This window comes from Pelmatolapia mariae, linkage group LG16_19 (genome assembly GCF_036321145.2).
Source record: "Pelmatolapia mariae isolate MD_Pm_ZW linkage group LG16_19, Pm_UMD_F_2, whole genome shotgun sequence".
NCBI lineage: Eukaryota > Metazoa > Chordata > Actinopteri > Cichliformes > Cichlidae > Pelmatolapia > Pelmatolapia mariae.
In genome coordinates, this window is record NC_086241.1 from 18,492,163 (window position 1) to 18,516,499 (window position 24,337).

At 39.1% G+C, this 24,337-nt stretch overlaps 2 protein-coding genes across 2 annotated transcripts; one reads left to right on the forward strand and one right to left on the reverse strand.

Annotated features, from left to right (window-relative positions):
- Window positions 1–269: 269 nt before the first annotated feature.
- Window positions 270–6,478, reverse strand: klhl6 (kelch-like family member 6). Its single transcript, XM_063498863.1, has 7 exons — window positions 6,105–6,478; window positions 5,859–6,024; window positions 3,900–4,349; window positions 3,568–3,805; window positions 2,938–3,140; window positions 1,142–1,355; window positions 270–920 (listed from the first exon to the last, which is right to left on the reverse strand). The coding sequence occupies exons 1-7, from the start codon at window positions 6,359–6,361 to the stop codon at window positions 622–624; spliced, it is 1,827 nt and encodes a 608-aa protein (XP_063354933.1). The 5' UTR covers window positions 6,362–6,478; the 3' UTR covers window positions 270–621.
- A 3,932-nt stretch (window positions 6,479–10,410) lies between these two features.
- Window positions 10,411–21,737, forward strand: LOC134644147 (immunoglobulin superfamily member 3-like). The gene is made up of 9 exons (XM_063496889.1): window positions 10,411–10,497; window positions 11,745–12,119; window positions 12,239–12,655; window positions 12,794–13,201; window positions 13,393–13,758; window positions 15,379–15,750; window positions 16,353–16,766; window positions 17,573–17,965; window positions 21,646–21,737. The coding sequence occupies exons 1-9, from the start codon at window positions 10,425–10,427 to the stop codon at window positions 21,735–21,737; spliced, it is 2,910 nt and encodes a 969-aa protein (XP_063352959.1). The 5' UTR covers window positions 10,411–10,424.
- Window positions 21,738–24,337: the final 2,600 nt, after the last annotated feature.

Below are 24,337 nucleotides of genomic sequence, written 5' to 3' on the forward strand. Positions count from 1 at the left end.
TGGTGTCTCTTCATTTCCCGACTTTCACAAAAACTGTGGAACTCTTAATAACGCTTAGCTACTTTTTACCACTTGATGGCAGCACTCACAAGGAAACGGATTAGAGGTTCTGTTTGACATGTCAGTTTATTTGTTAATACGCAGGCAATCTGTGTTGCGTTCAAATATCATTGCATTTAAGAAAGCAACATTAACGTGTAGAGTTCAGAGTTAGTTTACTAAATAAAAACATAAAAGAAAAAAAATCCAAAAGTTAAATGAGTTGCTTTTGAATTGCTCTTTCTTTCATTTGCAACTTTAAATTTCTTTGGCGGTGAATAAGAAACTTATAAGATAATGATTTAGAAAATGTTTAATTTTTGTATTTGTGTTTGTAGACCTATTGTGACCTGTTGTAATGTATCAATCCACACTTTTCTGAGAAAGCTTAACTACAAACTCAATGTTTGCTAAAAACATCATAGTCATTAATTTGTTACAAAACGGTAACAAAGATAAAGTAAACATTGTAATGCATGCAGAAAAAAACAATTTTCTTATCTTTGAACATGTTTTTACTGTTCATGCATGATCCTACAACCACTCTTAGCACCAAAATAAGTCCTGTTCACGATGCCTGTGTCACTGGCTCTCTGAGGCAGGTGTTATTCTGTGTATATGTGTGTAGGACTTCATGAGGGTCACACTGCCATGGTGCGAGACTCCCATTGGTAAAACGCACTCCTCTGTCAAAACCCCTCGGGCGACATCCCAGCACATCACTGTGGAGATGACTTGGTTTTTGTTATCTCTTCCTCCAGTGATGAAAAGTTTGTTGTTACAGGCAGCGATGGCACAGCTTGCCCTCTCCCCCAGACGAGTCACAAGGGTCCAGGAATCAGATAGAGGAGTGTAGCAGTACATGGCATGCATGGCACCGCCTGAGACCACAAAGAGAATTGGACAGATTTCAAATCAATGTACAATATCGGTACCCATAACAAAAGTCGAAAAAATATATTAAATATATCAAAACTAAAAGCAGTTTTGATCGAAAAAAGCTCACGTGAATGTCTGTGCAATATTCTAAAAGTCAAGTATCAATACCATTAAAGTTAACTGGGTAAATGTACTTAGTGGCATTTAAACAATGACACCTTACCAACTACATAGATGCAGTTCTTGAAAGTAACAGCATTAGTGCATTTAGTTTCAATGGGTATGGGTGCTTTCAGTTCCCAGCCACCTTTCCCTGGCTCCCAGCACTGGACCTTATCAGTGGCAAGCTTTCCATTCGGCCCACCACCAATCACATAGATCCATCTGTCAAAGCTTGCAGCAGCAAATGAGCTCACACCTACTGCAAGAGGTGTCACCTGTAGTAAATAAGAGGCGTATATAAGTATGTCTGAATCAAAACAGTAAGGCAATTTAAAAAGTTAAAAGATTTAAACAAAAGACGCTAACTTAAAAAAGATGTTAGTTGCAACTTATGATAGAACACCACAGGCAGGTGAAAGTCCATAACTGAAAACTTTACTTTCAGGCTGGAGATCACACATAAGCCAGTTACTGAGGTAAATAAAATAGTAAGGCAACAAGCAAAGGATCAAAAATTAAATGGGATGGAATTTCTGAACAGGAAAAGAAAACACATACAATACAAATGCAGATAATAGCAGGAAAGCTGAACTCTCGAAAGTAACAGAAGTAACTTATGTGACACATGAGGTATAGTAAAACCTAAGTTCTAAAAAATCTGGGCCACTATGTAAATTGTAAATAAAAACACATTGCAATGATTTACAAATAGCACAAACCCATATTTTAATGTTTAAACTGAGAGATTTTACTATTTTGTCAAAAAATATTTGTTTATTTTGAGTTTGAGCAACAGTTATCTAAAAAGTCCACGAATGCTGTAAAATGTAAATCTGGAAGAAGATTTTGCAACAAAATGGAAAATAGAACAGACAAATTCCAATTTGAAATTCTTTTTAGAACATATGGGCGCTGTGACCTCTGACTTATCTGCACTCTGTTCAAAAGCCTTCGTCTCTGATGGTATGCTCCAGATAGCCTTTTTTCATAGAAATTCTTGCATACTTCAGCAAGACGATGCTAAACTGCAGCCTACAGCAGCATGGCTTCACAGTAGAAGAGTCAGTGTGCTGAACAGGCCTGATTACAGTCCAGACCTTTCAGCAACTGCAAATATTTGTCAGATTATGAAATGAAAATTACGACAAAGAAGACCCTACACTGTTTAACAGCTTTAACCCTCTATCAGACAAAAATGGAGAAAAAATTCTTTCCTTAACATCCCAACACTGGTGGCCTCAGTTCCCAGACATTTACAGACTGATGTAAAAAGAAGAGGGGATGCTACACAATCACAAATCTCCTTGCCCCAACTTTTTAAAAACATGTTGCTTTCATCAAATATGTTGCTTTTGTGAAATTCCAAATGATCTTATTTTTATCTCAAGATCTTACATGTCATAAGTTTAAACATGCAATATGTTTTCTGTGTTCTGTTGTGAATAAAACATGTTATTATGAGAGTTGCAAAACATCAAATTCTTTTTTTATGTATGTTTTCCACACCTTCCCAACTTTTGGGGGCAACTGGAGTTGTATATACTGCACTAGGTTAAAGAAGAATATATTAGATGAGAAATCGCTCATCGAAGGTGGTGGTGCAGAAAACTGGGAGCAACACTTAGAACACCCAGAGTGCATGATAAAAACAAGACTGTCCAAATAAAACAGATTTGAAAACATGAATTAAAATGCTTTTAAAATGCATTAAAATGCTGCGCAGATTGAAGTTGTTGGTATTCCCTTTTCGATATTCCCTTTTGCTTACTTTTTATTAGGAACTACAAACAATACCCTTCACATATATACAGTTGTAGTTAATATGAAAATTTTGCCACCTCGAGAAATTGTGTTTACCTGCATCCAGCGATTATGAAAGGGATCATAGGCCTCAACACTAGAAAGCCTCTGAACTCCATCAAACCCTCCCAGTGCGTACACTTTCCCACAATGAACTGCCATCTTGTGCCTCCAGCGCCCAGTCGACAGGGGCTCAATTTGGATCCACTTGTCCAGGGCACCATTGTATTTCCAAACATCATGCTGTGTCTCCTTACCTCCTACAGCAACGAGACCATTAGAGAAAACTGTGATTATCTGTACAAATAATGCTTTCATTCCAAAATACTGACATATTGCCAGGTCTTTAGTAATAACTGTGTTGGGACTCTGCACGAAGTTATCATGCTGATTAAAGATGTAGAAATCCTGCGTGCTAGTCATAGCATTTACAGTCTGTGTGTTCCACTTAACTAGAACTGTCAGTTCCTGCGTTGGGAAACACCTAAAACCACAGCAACTGTTAGAGCAGAAATAATGTCACGACTTCCTGTTGTTTTGTTTTGTTCATACTATAAATTCCTAAATTCTCATTACATTTGAATACCAGCGAAGTGCACACTTCACGGGTAATAACAACAAGGAGCAATCATCAGAACAATTTCACAAGTGAAGCCTTTCTATGAAAAAAAGAATATGTTCACTCACCAGATATGTATACTTCATTGTGGAAAGTGATACAAGCAAATTCCACCCATTTTCTATTTTGGGACTCGTCCTCTAATTCTGTCATTGGCATCCTGGCGACCTCCAGCCGGCTGCGTCTGAGAGGGTCCAAACATGTGACAGTGGAAATGAAGCGTTCATCTTTGGTGCAGCCTCCAATGATCAAGAATACTTCTGACAGAAAGTGCTGCACACGTGGTTTGGTTCGTTCTGAGACCACCTGTTAAAAAGGTCAAACATATATGAAACTTGGACATGAGACAAACAGTGATTAACAACAATAAAACACAATATGCCCAGTGGTTTATACTGACCTCCCTGCCAGAGAGATGATAAATGCGGGCCTCTTGCAACAAAGGAAAAGCTTCGCTGCACCGTCGTATCAGCTCATCTGACTCCACTTTCTCAACAAAGTATGCCGGCTCCAGCAGCGGCAATCGTACATGCGTAAGCAACCTGGCCAGTAAGGGATAGCGTTCATCCTGGCAGGCTCTCACCCAGTGCATGAGTGCTTCAAAAACACACTCCTCACACTTCACATCCAGGTCATCCCTCTGCAGGATAGTCTCCAGAGATTCCACTGGCAGCTCCAGGAAGTCCTGCTGCTGGACCACTTGAGAGAATTGAGTAGTAATATAGTCCTGAGCTCTGGAGCGCAGGGCTGACAGGGCATGTCTGTCAGCCAGATTTAGGATGCCAATACAGGTGTCTAGCTGCATAGACTTGCTGAGAAAGCTAGAGCACGCATCTACCACACGCAGGAACTAAAGAGACAAAAAGACAGAACAAAGGCATGGGTTAAAGCTATTTGTAGCTGATTAAGCTGCTCCAAATTGGCAATTACGGCTATAGTTGAATTTTAAGGGCTTAGAATTTGCTTGTTGGTAAAATGGCTGTAAATCAATTCTGTCCCAGTGCACTTCCATTGTAAGCGATGGGGGACTTTTTCTGCAAAAAAATGCCTTCTAAAGTATAACATAGTCAAACATTTGTATGCAGTGAGTCCTCAGACGTCTGTGAGCATCAGACCAAACAACTGTTTTCTTATTTGCAGCAAGAAAACAATCCAACGGTGGACAGTAATAGAATTTTGGACTAAACAGGCCCACAGTTTTCCCCGGTACCCACTTTGCTTACCTAATTGCCTTAGCCTGAATATATAAGCTTTTGAAAACCTGCGAATTTCAACCTGAATTTCAACAGAATCACTGTGGATATTTTTATCTATTACTTGCAGCAAAAGCATTCGCAAAGCTCTTTCACAAAGCCGGTATAAAATGAGATACCTAATTAGCTTTTTTTTAAGGATATAAAATTGAAGTGATCATTTAGTCTCATATGATAATCTTAACCCTAACTCTTAATGTGATCTTAACCTTGCTTCTTAGTTACGCTGAAAAGCCAGCAAGAGTGCCTTAAGTAATTATCATCAAAATTTAACACCCAAAGCGTTTTTGCAAAAATAGAAGCACACAAACACAAACACCTGCCTCCTCTGCAGTGTGGCACAGCTGTGTAGTTAATTTAAGCCCTTATGGAAAAATGATCCTGAGTGTAAACAACTGACCAACTTTCACTTCCCTCTTAGCACAACCAATTTCTCATCCAATCACATGTTTGTTCCCTTTACGCAAGGAAAAAACTGAAGTAAGAAGCAGATAGCAGTTTCAAAAATTTAATTACAGTTCCACATCACAACACCAAATCCATCATCCTGATTAGAAATAATACGTTTTCTTTCTGCTGCTAATTCAGCACAAGGCGTCTTCATTCCTTTGATGCCACATTTGTTCCAACTGACTTTACATGCAGGTGGTTAAAATGTAACAGATATAAAAAAGATCGTATAAACCGTTGGTGTTGATGGTTTAAAAATTAGGTGAAAGAGATCGTATGCTGCCAAAAGCCTTTTTCAAGTTAAACTTGACTGAAACAAACTTTCAGTCAGATTAATTATAAACTTTATGGCTGATTTATTTTATGGACTTAAATTCAAGCTGTGCTGCCTTTATGTGAAAAACATGTTAAGGTCAAATTTCTTTGTAAAAAACGGTTCACTTGGTCATTACAGTCTAAATTCACACCTCAAAGATTTGTAGAACTTTTTTGCCTCTGCTGTTTGATTTCACTACATTTTTACATTGGTGTTAAAAAGTGTCAATGACCTGGCAAAAAAAACAAACAAACAAAAAAAACAACAACTTGATGTTGCAAACAATGATTTTGCAAAAAAAACCCTGATTGAGCAACAAAGATCAGTTAAGCTGCTTTACCTGAAACTGACTGGCAGCCTCGAGTATTCTCTGGACATTCGAGTGTGTGAGGAGAGCTCGGCTGGTGTAGGTATACTCCAAGAGACAGTGCATTGTCCCGCTGTCCAAACCTTTCATTTCCACACGTTCCTCATGACTCTCCTTGAGACCGCTGCAAAACATTGCCCTGTAGAGACCGGCCATAATTTGTGAGTAAAACAAGTAGGCCCGAGATCACGACACAGTTAAGGCCAGATGATGATTTACCTGAAGTAGTGACTTGCAGCCGCCAGAATCGCTCTATGGCAAGCAAAGTCATGACCCTGAACGCGCAGTGTCACATCAGTCAATTCTCTGTTCACTCGTAGGGTTTCCATCCCTTTCTGGAGCTCCATGGGCAGACCTCCATCTTCCCAACGTAACTCACTTGGTCCTGTTACATTCCCTTTCTCCTCGTTCACGCTGGACTCCTCAGCAAGAAGCGGCAAAGGACAGTCTGTAGTCCTCTCCAGTGAGTCACTCATCTTTCACACCAGCAGAGCTTCAAAACTCCCTTTCTGCAGAAGAGCAGCATGCAGCCACCTTCAGAAACACCTGCACACGTAGCCTACATAGAAAGTGAACAAACGTGTGGTTTACGCTTGCAGCAGTTCTTTTGCTTTGAGAAGTGGATTTGTGTTTTTTCCTGTCTTCTTCATACTTCCTATTCCTGTTCTGTAAGGGACATGCGTATGCATAACACTTCCCCTTCGTCTTCAGCTGAGTAAATTTCTCTCTAAGCTAGACAGTTTTTTGCCTTTCTTTGTTTTTTTTTAATCACAGACAATGATGGCAGGTCTCTTTGATGAAAAAGATGACTGCAAAAAAAAGAAAAAGAAAAAAGAGAAAGAAGTCTTCTCAGCAGCTTAACCTAGGTGGGATAAAAGTATTTCATCTCAAACATAAGCGGAACGCTCCTGTGAACTCCTCATCTTGAGTTTTCTTGCATCACGCCATCACACTGGCGCCATAAGTCCGAGTTTAACTAGAAGGCTACCTTTGTATATCTAAACCAGCAGGTGGTATCATGGTGGGAAACATGAAAGATGACGTGCTTGTCTTCCCATACATGAGAAAGTCCCTCAAACCCCTAGAGGCATTCATTCACGACCATTTTGACGTATGCTCGTCTAAAGAACTCCGTGGTTGCGTAAGTTTGCGATTCATCAGAAGAAGAGCCTTAGATTGTGACATTTTACCAGCTTTAGAAGCCTGAGATGGTAAAAGTCTCTAAGTAAACACAGTGAAAAGATGAAAAACAAAACAAACAAAAAAACACACTGTTTTATATTTTTGTCCTTAATTAGTATTGACAACAAAAAGGCAGCACTCTGCCCTCCAATATACATCACATGTATTTTAGTATTGTGCAGTCATTCAAATGTAAAGTAGTAAGATAAACTCACTGGCTACTTTATTAGATGCATTTTGCTCATTCTGGGTTGGACCTCCTCTCTGCCTTCATAACTGCCTTGATTCTTCCTGTAGATTCAACAAGGTGCTGGAAACATTCGTCAGAAATTTTGGTCCATACTGACATGATAGCACTATCATGTTAGGAGCAGCTATCACAAGATGGTCACATTGTGGTCATGAAGGTATGGACATGTTCAGCAGCAATACTCAGGTAGGCTGCAGCATTTAAATGATGTTCAGTTGGTACTAATGGGGCCAAACTGTCCCAAGAAAATCTCTCCTGCATCATCGCACCTCCAGCAGTGTAAACCGTTGATACAAGGTAGGATAAACCCATCTTTTCATGTTGTTTATGCCAGATTCTAACCCTACCAGCAGACTCATCAGACCAGACAACATTTTTTTCCCCATCTTCAGTCTTTGTAAACTCTAGACTCAGTTTCCTGTTCTTCACTGACAGAAGTGGAACCTTGACACGTTTGATATGTTATGCGTTCAAGTTGCTCTTATGCTTACTTTGGTTGTAACGAATTGTTCCTGTCAGTTCAAAACAGGTCTGACATTCTCCTCTGACCTCTGCCGTCAAAAAAGACATTTTCACACACATAAATCTCACTGGATCTCTTCTCTTTTTCTGACCATTCTTTGCAAATGCTAGAGATGATTTTGTGACAAAATCCCAGCAGATTAGCAGTTTCTGAAACACTATAACCCATGCCATGTTCAAAGCTACTCAAATCATATTTTTTCTCATTCTGATTTGTTTGGTTTGTTGATAGGTTGTTTGTTTGTTCAAGTATTCTTAAGCAATAGTTATATAGTCCTTCTTCAGGTCTTTAAAAGTTTTTCTCTCCTTTTTTTCGACATGTTGATGTTTTTCCCACTCATTTTTAGTCCAGTCTTTGTATATGACCATTTTCAGAGCAATTCTGACAAGTTTGTTGAGCCACTTGACTTCAATGAATCACTGAAGCATTAAAAAAAGGAACTTCAATCAGTGTTGTGTCTACACAACAATGCTTTATTTGTCCCCATTTGTTCTAGTTGAAAACAACACCTTTAACAGGCATAAAATTGTATTATTGCACCAACAAAGTGATTCTAAAAGAGATACCCCAAAAACATAGCATATCTCAGCATATTGTGTAGTGTGTCTTTAAAACTTTTAGGGAAAACTGGACAAGACCAAAACTTATGACACAAATTAACCTTATTTGAAGATCATATCCTAACAAGAAAAAAGTCCAGGGGTGAGGACCTGAAGGACCTGACACAAAACCTGAAAAATGCATCTGGCCCTTCACCTGATCCATCTACTGTTCACTGAAGCACCATCAGAAATGGTATCTTTGAAGGGTGGATGTCAAGAAGCCATTCTCAAGGAAAGGAAACAGGGAGAAAAGGCTGAAATATGTCAAATTACACAAGAACTGAACTGAAAATCAGTTGCAACATGTCATATAGAGTGATGACTCCAAATTTGAAATTTTTGGTTAAAAGCTGTACAACAGTAAGTGTTATACATGTGTCATTACACACATCTGTAAAACATTGTGGAGTATTTGGGGCTGAATTTCAGCCAGTGGTGTTGGGAATCTTGTCAAAATTGATGGAATTATGAACAAAAAGTTCACTGTCAATGCAGTAAAAGTCATGGACTGGCCTCCCAAAGCCCAGACCTGTACATTACTAAAGCAGTATGGGATCATCTTGATACAGAATGGAGAAAAAAGGCAGTCAACATCCCAAAAAGGGCATTGGATATTCTATAAGAAGCCCGGAGAACTATTCCCAAGGTCAACTTGCCTTGTAGAGAGTGTCGAAGGTGATCATACCAAATATTGATTTTCTAGCTCTTTAGAACTCTATTTATGACCTTAAATACCATATTACCATTTATCTTTGCACATGAATACCTTACTGGACCTATTTGTCATTTTCCAGTATATACCACAACAACCATCAGCATAATATTGGCCACTTTGGGATGTTGTTAAAGAAATGAGGGGTGTTTTAAAACTTATGCACAGTAATGCACCTAACAAAGTGATGAATGAGTGTAGATTATAACAAAATATTGCTACTTTATTAGTTATTAATAACCTACATCATGACATCATTTTTCCCCACTGTTTTTGAATTCATAATAGTCATTCTGGATTGAAATATCACTTATGGGCTTCTTAAATCCTGTATTTCTTCTGCATACATCAATAAATGTTCTTGTTTGTATGAACTTGATAAAAGTTTACCCCTTCTCTTTCTTAGCTTGTCTCTATTATATCAAACGTTTTCCACCATGTTTAAACAGTCTAAATGTTGAAACGCTGATTTGACTGTGTGGAATTGTACGTCTTTCTGGTCTCCACCAGATGGCAATATTGCGTCATTAATCTACAGGATTTTTTTTTTTTTTTTGCAAAAACTGGGTCAAACTCAGATGGGGATGGTTAAAGGGCCGTTTCTAAGCAGCGCAATTTGACCGCAACCACGTTATCTCACAAGCTGCCTATGCAACAATATATTCATGCTATGCAAATGTATTTTAAAGGAAGTCGATGAATAATCGAAAAGTTACATATGTTTTTCCAAAAAGTTTATTCCGTTCATCTGTAAGTATCATCTCAGTCGCAGCTGACTGCAGGTTCCCCCCAACCTTTTAAACAGTAGCTCTACACAATTATTGAAACTAGTACCAGGTTTCAGTCATTATGCAAAAGCTGAGACTGAAGAAGTCGCTTGGATGAGTGACGAAACGTTTCTCCCTCTGAAAACGCTACATAGAAATGAACAGAATGAACTGTTTGGTGGCCTACTTATGAGCTTAAGGTTGTCTAACCACGCGTGTAACCATCCAATATATCATGTTTCGATCGAGGATGGAAAAAAAAAGAGCGATGTTACTGATCTCAACCAATCCACCTGTACACATACACAGAACTCATGAATAATGTGCAGTATGCAGGAAATATCTCAGACTTCCTCTTGCTCTAGGTCACCGACAGGAAACATAAACCACTTTAACAAGTGTGAAAAGACACAGACAGATTTTCACACAGTAACATTGACTAAGGGCTTGATCACAGAGGCTATGTCGAGGACGTAAAGTGCTGAGCCTGAAGCTGAAGGTTCATGATGAGTTGTTTCCTGCTCTCCGTTTGGAGGTCCAGTTTGATTCTCTGTCTGGGTCAGCTTTTGCGTTGTGGTAAGTGGTGCACTGGCTTCCTTTAGCTGCAGTGGATTCTAGTCAGTGACCTCGAGGATTCACTGGAGATGTCAGAATATTAACTGTGTTAATGTTAGCAGGTGGTAAGAACACACTGTATGTCCATTTTGAATAGAATAAAAATATATAATTAACATCAATACATATGCATGTTAAGCTTATCGTCTTTGGTAAAGCTAAAATAGTGTCTGTGTTGTTTGCGTCGTGATTTTTGAAAGGCTCCGAGATTAAACTGACTGGTTCATTTCCTTTGGTGTCTCTATATTTAATATCAGTGTAATTCCTACACGAAAGCAAATTAGCTCCAAATTATTTTCATGCATCATTTGCATCATGAAAAAGGTAGCAATAAATGTTCCATGGGTCTGGATTTTGACCCAGTGTTTTGTTTTTAAAGTGTTGAATTTAAATTGTTGAATCTTCCCCTTGTGTATATATTATCTCAGTCTCCCCCATGTAATCTGAGTGTTTCCTCAGCTACCCTCCTGTCGTTCAGGTTCCATGTTTCCTCGTATTTCAAAGTTTAATTTGTTCCATTTTGGTTTCTCTTATTTTATACCTTTACGATCAGTCTTAATAGAAAGCTCACTTTATGTTAACTTGTTCCTGCCTGTCAGTGTCTCCTGCATTGGGGCCCTCATTCAGTTTCACATGATCTGCAGGCTGCAGATCGTGACAAAATGTTTGCTTTCTCTGGGGAAAATATATTTCCTACATGAGGGAAAATAAAGTGACTCAAGAAAACAAGCAGTTTTTACTTGGATGAAAAGAAGATGATTGTACACATTATTTGATTTAATTAGATTTCTATCACGGTCTGAATAGCACTCCTGTCTTCGCAATCTTGGTCTAGACTTGTAAGACTACCTCAGCCATTCGTGACAGGAACCCACAGTTTCCTTAAAAAGGAACTAACAAAAAACACAGTCATATGGCCGATTGTGGCCATCACCTAGAGGGTGATTATATCTTTGACAAAACTTGCAAACATTTTTTCTTTTTTTATCCGAAATGTCATAAAAACCATATTTTTGCAGAAAAGAACTTAACAAATAAAAAATATATAAATCTTTCTGAAAATATTGTGTATTCATTCTATCATTCATTTGTAACATGCCTGTGCAATCTATATGTTAGATACTTTTATACTTATAAATACACAAGTGGCACTTTGGAGTTTCAGGATTCAGATGACTTCATTTGTGTTTTGTCTCTGCTTTACTCAGGAGAAGCCAGAGTGAACACTGAAGTACAAGCTGGGCCTCTGTATCGTGTGTTAGGCTCTCCCCTCTACATCACCTGCAGTGTGAGTGGCTTCAGAAGTGAAAACACTGACAAACATTTTGAATTCCGTATGACGAGGCCTTCAAACCCAAACATGGACAACCAAATCATCAGTTCACATGAAGATAATTTTGGATATTCCAATCACCTAGACCGTGTGAGAAAAAATGAAATTGCTTTGAAACGTCTCTCACCAAACTCAGTCCGCTTCGAGATAAAAAGCCTGCTGAAAAGTGATGAAGGGGAATATGAATGTACTGCAGTCAACTTAGAAGGTGCTTATGATGGAGAGTATTCTGCTAAGACAGTCGTTAAAGGTAATCAATCACCATCCTGATTTTCAGTCATAAAACGCTTGAATGTGTCTACATGTAGGTATGGTACAGACGATGTCAGAGCATTCATGACTTTTCATTTGTCTGATGTGGTTTCATAGTGATTGAAGACTCCCTGAGTGTCTCATCATCTGCTTCCACACCACTGAGCTTAAACGAGGGTGAAGCTCTGACTTTAACATGCCTGGCCTCTAGCAGCACCAGCCAGCACACCCATCTGTCTGTTGCCTGGTATCTCCATAAAGATGGACAGGAGGACGCTCAGCCTATCATTTCTCTGAATAGAGATTTTACATTGAGTCCAGGCCAGGGGTTTGAAAGGCGTTACCAAGCAGGTCTCATACGCTTAGATAAATGGGGAGAGGCCTCGTACAGCCTAAAGATGGCTGAGGTTGAGCCATCAGACCAAGGTAGGATCTACTGTCAGGCTCAGGAGTGGATCCAAGATCCTGATGGCTCCTGGTACATCATCATACAGAAGAATGCAGAAGAAATGACCCTGACAGTTAAAGCCACAGGTGGGAAGCATTTCATTGATTTTACTTAGCCATGCTATATTAAATAGCATGTATTGATCAGCACATTAATGTTAGACAACTGCCTTCATGATTTAATGTGTGGATGTCTCACCGTTTTAATTTTTTTATCTTGAGTAGAGGTGGTAGAGCCATCGTCTCCATCTCTGGCAGTGGAAATCTCAGCACAGCCAGCAGCGCTGCAGGAGGGGCAGGAGCTGATGCTCTCCTGTAATATAAACACACAGGACGTGGGGAAAAGATTCTTCTCTGTAGCATGGCTCAAGGGAAGAGTGGAGCTGGCCCGCATTGGTCCCACAGGCGTTCTCACTGTGGCACCGGAGTACAGTGTTCGACAGAAAAATGGAGAGCTCAGAGCCGCCCGAAGCGGGAACAGAGATTACCGTCTCATCTTAAAGCCTGTGAAAACTGAGGACAAGGGAGAGTATATCTGTACAGTCTGGCCTCAAGAGAGAGGCCAAGATGATACTTTTATTGAAGGAGAACCCAAAGACTCCAGCCCACAGCGGGTCAGCGTCTCAGCCACAGGTGTGTCAAAGAGAACACATTCCGGGTTTAACTCTTTTCCTTTTTTTCATTGTTAATTTTATCTGTAGTTATTAAGGATTACACAAGGTGATTTTTCTTATTTGTTTTTACTGTTAGTGAAATTTAATTATTTTATTATTAACTTCTCAAACACAGCAGTACTGTTTGTCTTGTGCCTCATCTCCTCACAGAAAACAGGCTGACAGTCAAAATGCAGCAGGCTGTAAATGTGGCCGAAGGGGGCGGGCTGCATCTCTTCTGTAAAGTGGATGGGGTTCAAGGTCAACTGTCTATCACCTGGGAACACAAATCAACACCAACGGCCCCGTTCACCAAGATCATCAGTATAAGTCAGGAGGGTGTTACAGAGATAGCAGAGGAGTTCATGAGTCGCAAAGTGAGGGTGATGCGTCCAACTACTGACAACTTCACCTTAGTGCTTGATGAGGTCACACTGTTTGATTCAGGAGTGTACCAGTGTGCTGTGTCTGAGCGCAAACCTAACAGCAAGACTCACAACCAGGCACAAACTACCACTGTGACAGTGACTTCTATAGGTAAGATGTGTCTGTGTGTTTGTGTAGTACAAACTATGTAAGATATGATATTACCTTCATTGTAACAGGTGTTTCTATCATAAATTCTAACAATTCTTTGTTAAATTACACTTCAAATATTACAGAAGAAATAACAAAGTAAATAAGTGGATTTTGGTCAGCTTGACTATTAATCTGTTTACTTGCAGATATATTCATTAAACCATTTAGCCCATAGTGACATATTACAAGATAATGGCAGACAAACATCCAAAACATACTGATATTGAGACTCTTAATGTAATCCTTTGGGAATCCTTTTGTTTACTGAACAACATTAAATCAAACGTTACATTACCCCACAGGAAATCTAGATGGAATACATCTACAAAGCATAATCATGTTATTTAGTGGATTTACTCTTTGCATTGTCATAAGTCAAAATTTCAACACTCAACAATCAGATTGCACATTTATCACCAGCGAGCAAAAATTATTTTGTTAGTTAGTTTTCTTATTTGTGTTTTTGCTGTTAGTAAAATTACTTTTTCTATGAGTATCTTCTCAAACACAGCAGTACTATTTGTCTGTTGCCTCATCTCCTCACAGAAAACAGGCTGTCAGTCAAAATGCAGCAGGCTGTAAATGTGGCCGAAGGGGGCGGGCTGCATCTCTCCTGTAAAGTGGATGGGGTTCAAGGTCAACTCTCTGTCACCTGGGAACACAAATCAACACCAACGGCCTCGTTCACCAAGATCATCAGTATAAATGATGAGGGTGTTACAGAGATAGCAGAGGAGTTCATGAGTCGCAAAGTGAAGGTGATGCGTCCAACTACTGGCAACTTCACCTTAGAGCTTGATGAGGTCACACTGTCTGATTCAGGAGTGTACCAGTGTGCTGTGTCTGAGCGCAAACCTAACAGCAAGACTCACAACCAGACACAAACTACCACTGTGACAGTGACTTCTATAGGTAAGATGTGTCTGTGTGTTTGTATAGTTACCTACATTATAACAGGTTTTTCTTCTTATTGAGTGGTTTGATTTGTTTAATAATAAATTAGCAAAGTAAATATGTGGATTTTGATCTGCTTGGCTATTGATCTGTTTATTTGCAGATATGTCCATTGAACACTTTAGCTCATAATGATATATCACAAGAAAATGGTAGACAAATATCCAAAACCTGATATTGAGATCTTGTCACCGTTGGGAATCCTTCCTTTGTTTACTGTACCCCTGCAATTAAACCAAACTTTACATTAACCCACAGGAAATCTACTAAATGTTATTCAGTGCATTTATCCTTTGCATTGTCATAATCATATGACCTCCCCTCAGGCCAAAATATAAAGGTTTCCACATTTCATTTTTGACATAGATATTGTGACACTTACTGAATGAAGGCAACGTTTATTGGATAATTTTCATAATCATGAAAATTATCCAATAAATTTGCTTTTACGTAAGAAATGAATGGTGACATAACAATAGCCATATTGTGTAGACTGAGAAGCCAGTTGTGGTTTTGTAGCCATGTATTCACATCTCCTTTTTGCTTTCAACACTAATGATTGCTTGATCACCAGCTTCTCCTTTCTTACTTGCTGTCACTGACTATTTTGGATTTTTGTGTCAGACACGCTGATGGGAGTGTCTCTAAGCAGTCGCAAGACTCGGGTGACTGTTGGAGAAAAATTGGAGTTGATGTGCCGGGTCAGAGGTCCACACATGCCAGTAACAGTGACTTGGAGCGTGCAACGTGAGGCTAAAACACCAGACACCATCCTGACACTTTCCCCTGATGGCACCATCAATTGGTCTGCAGATCAGAACCACTACCAGCTACGAGTAGAAAGCAGAAAAACTGAAGTCATGTACTATCTGCTGGTCATTGGTACCAGCCACAGAGAAGGAGGAAGCTACCAGTGTAATGTGTCTGTCTTACTGAAGAATGTACACAAGGAGCTGAAAGCATCCAATCAGCTTGCTGTGATAGTAAACAACCCAGGTACTGCCAGCTGCAGACATTTTGGACCAACATTGAATAGAAAGAGTCATTTTTTCCCTCTTTCCTCAGAAAATAATGAAAATATTGTCTCCCTTTTCTAGTAAGCAGGCTTGATGTGTCACCTATTCCTGCGTTGACAAGTAACATGAACACTGACATACCAATAACATGCTCCATCATCACAAAAACGTCTGAATCATCACTCTACTCTATCACCTGGCTTCGTGAGGAAAATGCAGGAAATAAGACCATTGTAAGCTTGGACCGTAATTCCATAGTAACGGAATCCCAGGCGGACCTGCGAATCAGCATGAGGCGCAGCAAAGGACCCACTTTTGAACTGACTATTCGGCAAGCTCGAATCTCAGATAAAGGTTTATATACATGCAAAGTGGGCGAGTGGCTTCAAGATCCTCGTGGTGAATGGTATCTGCTCTCAACAGTGTCCAAAAGCACAGTGCTAACAATTACTGAGCCTGGTGAATACGTTTATTTTTCATACTTCAGGAGCATGTTCACACGCCATATTCAATAAGCACAAAAATAAATTAAACATACCATTTAAAAATATATAACTTCATCTTCTTTTTTTCATTCTCTAGCCAACGACCTTCGTTTAGATAAGAAAGAGCAGCAGCTGACTGCCAAGGAGGGAGAGGAAGTTGAGCTCAACTGTAACATCACCTCAGGAGCTTCTGGTTCTTCGGTTTTCTATCGAGTCATTTGGCATTATGCTGCAAACAGTTCTTCTTTGAAGAAAGCCTCGCTGGTGGAGCTTGATCACACCGGCCTGGTGAGTTACTCAGACAACAAAGACATCACAGGCCCGCAGGAGCGGCTACGCCTGTCCAGACCCACTCAGAAAAGCTTTTACCTAAGTATTCAGAAAGCCCATGAAGAGGATAATGGAACCTACTGGTGTCAAGTGGATCAATACCAGCTGGATAATGAAGCTCACTGGCAGCTGAAGGCCTCAGACAGTGGTGGTGCTATCAAACTCAGTGTAATAGTAACAGGTATGATCACACTTTTAGAAGTGTTCTGTTGGGATCCTAATAGTCTAGCTATTTTGGGGGGTGTATGAATTAAGGATACTTGTAAGCACATTTTAAACCAATTAAGAAGCGGGTGATGTGTTTCCCTCAGTTACAAGTTCTGTGTCAATCCATCTGACCCTAATAATGGTGGATGATATCAAACAAGACTTAAGTTTCAACCCTAAATTCAATTCAAAGGCTCGTGCTTCAGGCCTTTTCTAAATCTGGGTCTGTATAAAGTCATAGAGAGTTGACATCCCCAGAACAGCCATATGAGAGCACACAGCTTTGGATGTGAGTAAAGCAGCCCCAACCATCCACACTTGTGACTGGAGACCTTTAATGGAGAGTTTCTAAAACAGCTTCAACTAGATGAACTTCAGTGGGCTGCCAAATATGACTCAAATCGAGATGTGTTTGCACTGTGAAGCATGCAAAGGTTTTTCTAGTGACCTCACTGAATTAAGATGGAGCTAGAAATGAACAAGAGACTATCTTTAATCTTCTTGCTGTAACTTTGTATCAGCTATATATCAGTTAGTGTTATCATCTAATTTAACTCTATAAAAAAGGAATCAAATGTAATTCCCAAAACCTTGACAAAATATCCAACTCTTCTCAGTTGTCTTCTGGGCACCTCTCTTGTTTTGCTGTTGATTGTTTCATCTCTTCTGTTTGGCTGTTTGCAAGTTCTCCCTTGTGTGTCAGTATAACTGGAATTTCATTAGGTCTCACTCATTAGTTACCTTAATAAACTAAAGTTTTGCCCTTGTCCTTATTCACAGAAAACAATCTCTCTGTTTCAAAGAAAGATACAGCGATGAATATAAGCAGAAACCAGGATTTGACTATCCCCTGCAACATCAACAAACAATCCAGCCACGAATCCAAGTTCCAGGTCACATGGTTTTGGCAGAAAGAAATAGAAACTACAGAGCGCCCCATATTCACAGTCTACAGAAACTCCATTCTACAAGACAGGTTTGGGGAGAATGTTCGCCTGAGATATGACCACCCTGACCCCAGCCAATTCAGCCTCACGTTCTTGAACCCTGGTCCTGAAAATAGTGGCCTGTATTTCTGTGAGGTAGAGGAGTGGCTGCCTTCTCTGTCTCGTGGGTGGAGAACAGTTGCAGTGGAAAAGTCAGGGCATTTGAATGTCAGTGTTCTCACAGAAGGTAGGCATGTCTTAACACACTTAGTCATTTCTCTCAGTAAATATCACAAGATCATCTGGAAATACCTTTCTTTGTCTTTTTCTTTGCAGGTGATGCTAATGCTAATACTGTATCTGAATGTAACACAACAACCTATACAATCGTTATTGCAGTTCTCATCATTATGGTGGTGGTTATATTATTACTGATGTTCAAGGTGTGCAGAAGTAAAGGCTCACAAGGAAAAAACTCAACTCCATCTCTCTGGGCTGAATCACTACCTATGAACAACAAACCCAGCGGAGACGATTGAACATCAGGGACATTTTTTGGTTTCTTTTAGATATGATGCAAAAATATGTTTCCATTTAAAATCATTGCTTTTCATTCATTTGTTTATAACATTCCATGAAATAGCTCTGCTGATTTACTTTCAGTACAGGTAGGAAGAATTTTTTTCTTTAGGAGTTGATGAAACTAAATTTAGAAAGGCACTTCTCATTTTATAAATTCTTCTGCTCATTTTTAATGCCCAAATGCACAAGCAGCTGAACTGTGGCAAGTCTGTGGCTTCACATCTGCGAAGACGTTGCGATGTAGCACGTCTTCATGCAGTTATACGCATAAATTGTGGTGAATGTCTAACTAGTTCAGCAATTACTCAACTGGGAAGTGCTGTGGTAATGCTCAGAATGACTGTGTGGTCTCGAAATCCTGCTGACTTGTCCATGTGGCAGACATTTAAATGTTAGATAATGAATGCCACAATGTTCTTAAGAATTTTCACAAGATACTTACTAATGCAAACTTTTCCTTTTTTTGCTATCATTGCAAAATTGTTTTGCTAAAGCTTACGCAAATTGTTTGGTGATGACAGTATTTCTTGCATCTGAGCCATGATGCACAGTGTTATATATATGTGTGTGTGTGTGTGTGTGTGTGTGTGTGTGTGTGTGTGTGTGTGTGTGTGTGTGTGTGTGTGTCTCATTTATTTTATGTTTGTCACATGCAATCTAGTATTTAATTGTTTTCATTGCTGTGGCTTGAAACAATAATTCTGATTTAAATTTTTAACTGAAGATAAAACCCACCTAAAGAATAGAGCTTGACAGTCCATCATTAGATAAGATACTGAATATCGATGGATTGTAAAATTGAACTGCACACATGTGGTGGACATAGGTATTGGTCAGCCATTTAAAGAATTTTAATTCATGGTTATTCATCTTGCATTTGTCCCACTGGCTGTTAAGTTGAGTGTTACTTTTTATGGATTGTATTCCTCTATGAATTTTATTTTTTCAAAAGTTATAGGCTTGGGCAGGTCTACTGCCCCTGAAAGACTGCTCTTATGTTGATGTGAGTGCTTTCAAAGTGAAAAATAAAGTTAGCACTTTGACGTGTCAATGTGTCAAAATAAAAAATATATAAAAATACATAAATAATAATAGTGTGTGGCTATGCAGGAGTTAACGGGATGCAATGTACTATATATATGTTTGCTGTCTCACACTCTGTCATTCTTTCTCTATTTCACTCAGTGTTTCCTTCATCACCCTCTATGAATCTTTAACATTCCATCTGTGCAACAGACTAGAATTGAATCAACTTGTTGCCTTTACTTTTCAGCGAACAGCTGAAAGAAAGGAAGGCTTTTGTGTGGTGTTTGCATACAAGTTGAGGTCAAACTTGCAGCGTTTCTCTGAAAGATGTGAGAGATTAAAAGAACACTTTATGGCAGACTGTCGTTCTCTCGGCCTCAGAGAGCTGTTGTTGTGCTGCTTTTGGTTTTGAATTTTACAAAGTGATGGACTGGGCTTCTTGGTACAGCCTCCCTTTGACCGTTACTTGTGTTGATATGTAGGTGTAATTTCACTTGTTTGTGTTGCCATGGCAATGACTGTTGGGGCAAACAAAAAAAAAAATTTGGGAGGCAAATCACTGCACAAATGTTGCATTGAAGGATATGATTTTATATAATTTTATATGATAGAGGTCAGTGATATTAAAGCAGTAGGCATACAATCTCTGGCCTTGTGATAAATAGTTCTTTTCATGGGAAATGACACTGAAAGAACACTGCTTTTACAAAAACAATGACTCTGTTTGTCCGTACCTGCATACACAAACAATGAGTAGATTTCATATGTCAGTTGTGCATGTTGCCTGTCTGGTTGGTCAACACACTTGAATGGCAAAGTGCCAGGAAGAATATTAGTGCCACTCGTAATGTTGTGGATCCTGTGGCCTCTCCTCTAGCACCACCATGAGGACATTTTTTGGGTGAAATGTCTAGATAACGTTGACGAACCCCTAGGTTTCCATCTAGCTCCAACAACAGAATGCAATATTTCTTTTCCATCAGGTTGGCAATAATAATAAGGACAATCTGTTGGTTGTTAACTTCAGTACAGCTACTGACTTTTGTGGTCCTTCGATATTGAGTCCAGAGCCATCATCAGCTCAAGATTCCAGAGTTCAAGATCACAAACCTGCAAGAAAGGAAATTTCAATTAGTCCCAAATATAAATGTCAGCAATATTCCCCAACATTTAGACCGAAAACATGTTAAACATTATGTCTGCTAAAACAACAGCATGTGAGCACTGATAGCAGGTGACTGCAGTTTCCTGAAGGAACAGACGATGTCCAGGGAAACTCGCTGGTCCTTATGGGTGGCTCCAAAGTGGTTCTACAGACTCTGGTTCACAGCCAAGATCTCCAATTTTTTTAATCGAATCTATAATTCTGGTGGAAAACTTAACCCTTATTTCTTTCAATGTTTCTGTAAATGTGTCTTTCACCTGCATTTTGAGCAGCAGCTTGATGTGACAATGAAACATGCAGGCCTGTGAAACACTGTAAGTCTCAAAATAGGACTTTAGGACAAAGAGATGATCTTGTTGAGATGTAGGAATATCATATTGTCCAGTCTATAGCTCAAAGGAGACTCAAAGTCGTAATGTAGCTAAGAAAAGGTTTCATGATACATGATACTACATGCAATTCACCCATTATTAGCAGGCTTCTGCTTAATCATGTGCTATCTTGAACTGAAAAAAAAACCCAAACTCAAAATAAGTTTGCGTGGTGTTATTTATGTATTGTTCCATAGGAGGTGTGAATAAATTGTGAATCTGTGCCATATATAACTTTTATAGATCCCTAGTTTCTGTCTTTGTTATGATTATAATCCATGCTGATTCATACAGGGACGAAGCATGGCAGTGCTGGGAAAGGTAGAAATACTTTGCATCTCTAGCTGGTTTTCTTTTTTGCTGCTAATTAAAAACATCACTGATTGGCATGTGGCCTGTAGAAGCTTCATGGTTTAGCCCACAGAGCATTTCTGTTTTGTTTGCAGTTTCTATTCTGTCTCATTCAGAGTGAATTTCTAATATTTTTATTCTTGAACTGTTAGAACAGAACACATGTCCTGAACAGTTTACACTAGAATACATTTTCTTTCATCATTTCAAGTCTCTTTTCTCTTAACCAGAATTTAATATGGTATATATGGTAATAAGGATAGATGGATGTTTTCTGATTGATAATCACTTCATAAAATGTTTTTCCCCATACCACTTTCTGTATTTGTCTCACAAATATGTATTTCTTCTAAGGAGTAATCATACCTAAAATACTTTCTTAACATTTCTGTTGAATACATCTATTCATTCTCATCTGCATGTCCAATTCAGGGTCCTGGAGGGGCTGGAGCCTTTCCCAGCCACCACAGGGCGAGGTGTACCCTGGACAGGTCGCCAGTCTGCAACAGTGCCAAGGTTTTTAAGAGTAGAAACTGCTGCTGTAAAGCTCCTTATGCCTTTTTGAACATACCTAACAATATTTTTTTAATGGCATCAGAGGAGAGAATGACAAAAACATAAAACGTTATGGTATTAATTTTATGAGCATTTAAAAATAAAGTTCCCCACTATTTTTAAGCAGTCTGCAAATTAAAATGCCGATTTGAACAGGACTGGTTAAACTGTACGTCCTTATGTTTTCCACTAGGTGGCACTATTGCCTTATTAATATACAGCATCATTCAAACAAATAAATTAAAGCTTGCAAAGTTTGCAGTAAGGGGTCGAATTTAGATGGGGTGGTCCTAAGCAGCGTAATTAACTACTTTATCTCAAGCTGCCTATGCAAGAATATGATCATGGATGTAAATGTCAATGTCAAAAACGTGCATCCCCTGCTGGGAACAAGCAAAGACATGAGTTTCGTTTACACGAATTCAGAGGTGGAAGCGCCTCGCTGTCCAGCAGGTTTTATTTTTAAGACATGTATTTGTAATGTCTTGCGGTGGTCAGTTTTGCCCTTCTCTCTCCCCACTCGTTTTGGGGAAGCAAAAAAGAAAAAAAGAAGCCCAGTTATCCTTCCGGTTTTTCCACTTCTTCGTACATTGTTTGGCAATTTCCCGCCAGGAATTCACTGACATGTACGAGGCCGGAAATGCACGGGAGCAGTCTGAACAGGCCAATCACAATAGTAGCTGTCCCTCTCAGCGGGACTCGGAATAACATTTCCAAGAAATTGCGTCATTATATTCCCATTTACGGTGTGAAAGGTTTCAGACAGGTTCGTAACGTACCTGAAGCGCAGGCAAATCAAGGCATGAAAAGGCACAGAGAGATTACACAGGAACACAGTACACATTAACCAAGGGCTTGGTCGCAGTCGAGGACGTACACTGTTGAGCCTGAAGTTGAAGGCTCACGATGAGTTTCGTGCTCTCTCTTTGGAGGGTGGGTGTGATTCTCTGCTTGGGTCAACTTTTATATTGTGGTAAGTAGTACAGTGAATTCCAGTAGTTCCATAATATTAAGTTTATTGTCTCAGATAAAACCAAGATGTTGTTTGTGTTGTTTGTAAAGGTTTTTTTTTTCACATTTTATGGAATTGCATTTAGCAAAAACCTCAGAGTAAACTCACTGATTGATAAATGTTAATTCTTCTTTGGTCTCCATAGTTTTAATATCAGTTTAGTTGCTACATGAAAGAAAATTAGCTCCTCCAAATTATTTTCGCAGGTCGCTTTTATGACAAAGTAGTAATGTTTGCTTTCCGTGGGGAAACTGTTTTCCTGCATGAAATAAATAAAGTCAATCAAGCCAACAGGCCATATAGTTACAGGTGATATCTGACAAAACTTGCGAACATTTTCTTTTAATCATAAATGTCATACAAACATATTTCCACAGAAAAACTTGAAAAAAGAAAAAATATCAAAATCTTTCTGAAAACATTGTGTGCACCTGTAACATTTCATATATCAATGGATGTTCAATGCACAATTCATGCAGTGTGCCATAACCTACAGTATATGTTAGATACTTTAATACTTATAAATACACGAGTAACATTTTTTTTGATACTTTTTATTTATTTAGGAACATTTTTATGCAGAAAAAGAACAACAAAAAAGACAAAATATTATGAGGTCATGGGGAGACATTATATGCCCGTGTATACAACTGCACATCCACACATACATATATCAATACTTTGGTATTGCAAATTCTATGCATTAAAAAGTGCTGCCACAATTTGTAAAGCCCAGCCATTTTCTCCAACGTCTCCTTCCCAAGTCTCCCTGAAGTCGCAGGGCGAAAGTCATACATTCCATCAATTTGATGTTTTCCACTATAGAGGTAAAAAGTCTTATAGTGGGAGGGTCTTTACAAAGCCAGCGTTTTGTTATAGCCTTTTTCGCAGATGCCAAGAGAATTCTCAGGAGATAAACATCATCTGTAACTAAATCTTCTGCAAAATATCCCAGATACAATGATGCGAATGTACAAGTCACATTGGATCCCAGCACCTTCGTGATTATTTTTACAACTTCCATCCAGAAGGGTCGTATGGATGGGCAGGACCAGAATATGTGTCCGTGGTCTGCCATGAGTTCCCCACAGTTTCTCCAACAAAGCGCAGGTGTAGCACTGAATTTAGACTTTTGTTTAGGTGTTATAAAAAAGCGTATAATGTTCTTCCAACAAAAGTCCCGCCACATGTTGGAGTCAGTTGTGGCAAACTGTGTTTCCCAAATCCGTGTCCACCCATCTTCTGTAATCTCAATGTCCATTTCTTTTTCCCATTTCCGTTTTATGTAAATTGTTGAGTCCCTTTGAGCTTGGTCATACATTTGTACAGTTTACTTATCAGTGCTTTGTTACTCCCGGAATCATAAGCGTCAATGAAGATGTTAACAATCGAGAAGTCTCCAGGGACACAGCTTCCTATTCTTTTGCCAATATAGTCATGGAATTGCAAGTATCGGAAAAAGTCTTGCTTCTCGAAGTCGTAAGTCATGCATAAGGTATCAAAAGCCATAATTTTAGATTTTTCGATAACTGAACACACAGCAGTAATTCCATGCCA

Bases quoted from the DNA above. Each gene is read 5' to 3' on its own strand.
- klhl6 (XM_063498863.1), bottom strand. From the start codon at position 6,361: ATGAGTGACTCACTGGAGAGGACTACAGACTGTCCTTTGCCGCTTCTT. The intron at 6,025-6,104 runs GTAAATCATCAT...CGGTCTCTACAG, and splicing joins GCTGCAAGTCACTACTTCAG to GGCAATGTTTTGCAGCGGTC. The intron at 4,350-5,858 runs GTAAAGCAGCTT...TTGTCTCTTTAG, and splicing joins AGGCTGCCAGTCAGTTTCAG to TTCCTGCGTGTGGTAGATGC.
- LOC134644147 (XM_063496889.1), top strand. From the start codon at position 10,425: ATGATGAGTTGTTTCCTGCTCTCCGTTTGGAGGTCCAGTTTGATTCTC. The intron at 12,656-12,793 runs GTGGGAAGCATT...TATCTTGAGTAG, and splicing joins CCTGACAGTTAAAGCCACAG to AGGTGGTAGAGCCATCGTCT. The intron at 13,202-13,392 runs GTGTGTCAAAGA...ATCTCCTCACAG, and splicing joins GGTCAGCGTCTCAGCCACAG to AAAACAGGCTGACAGTCAAA.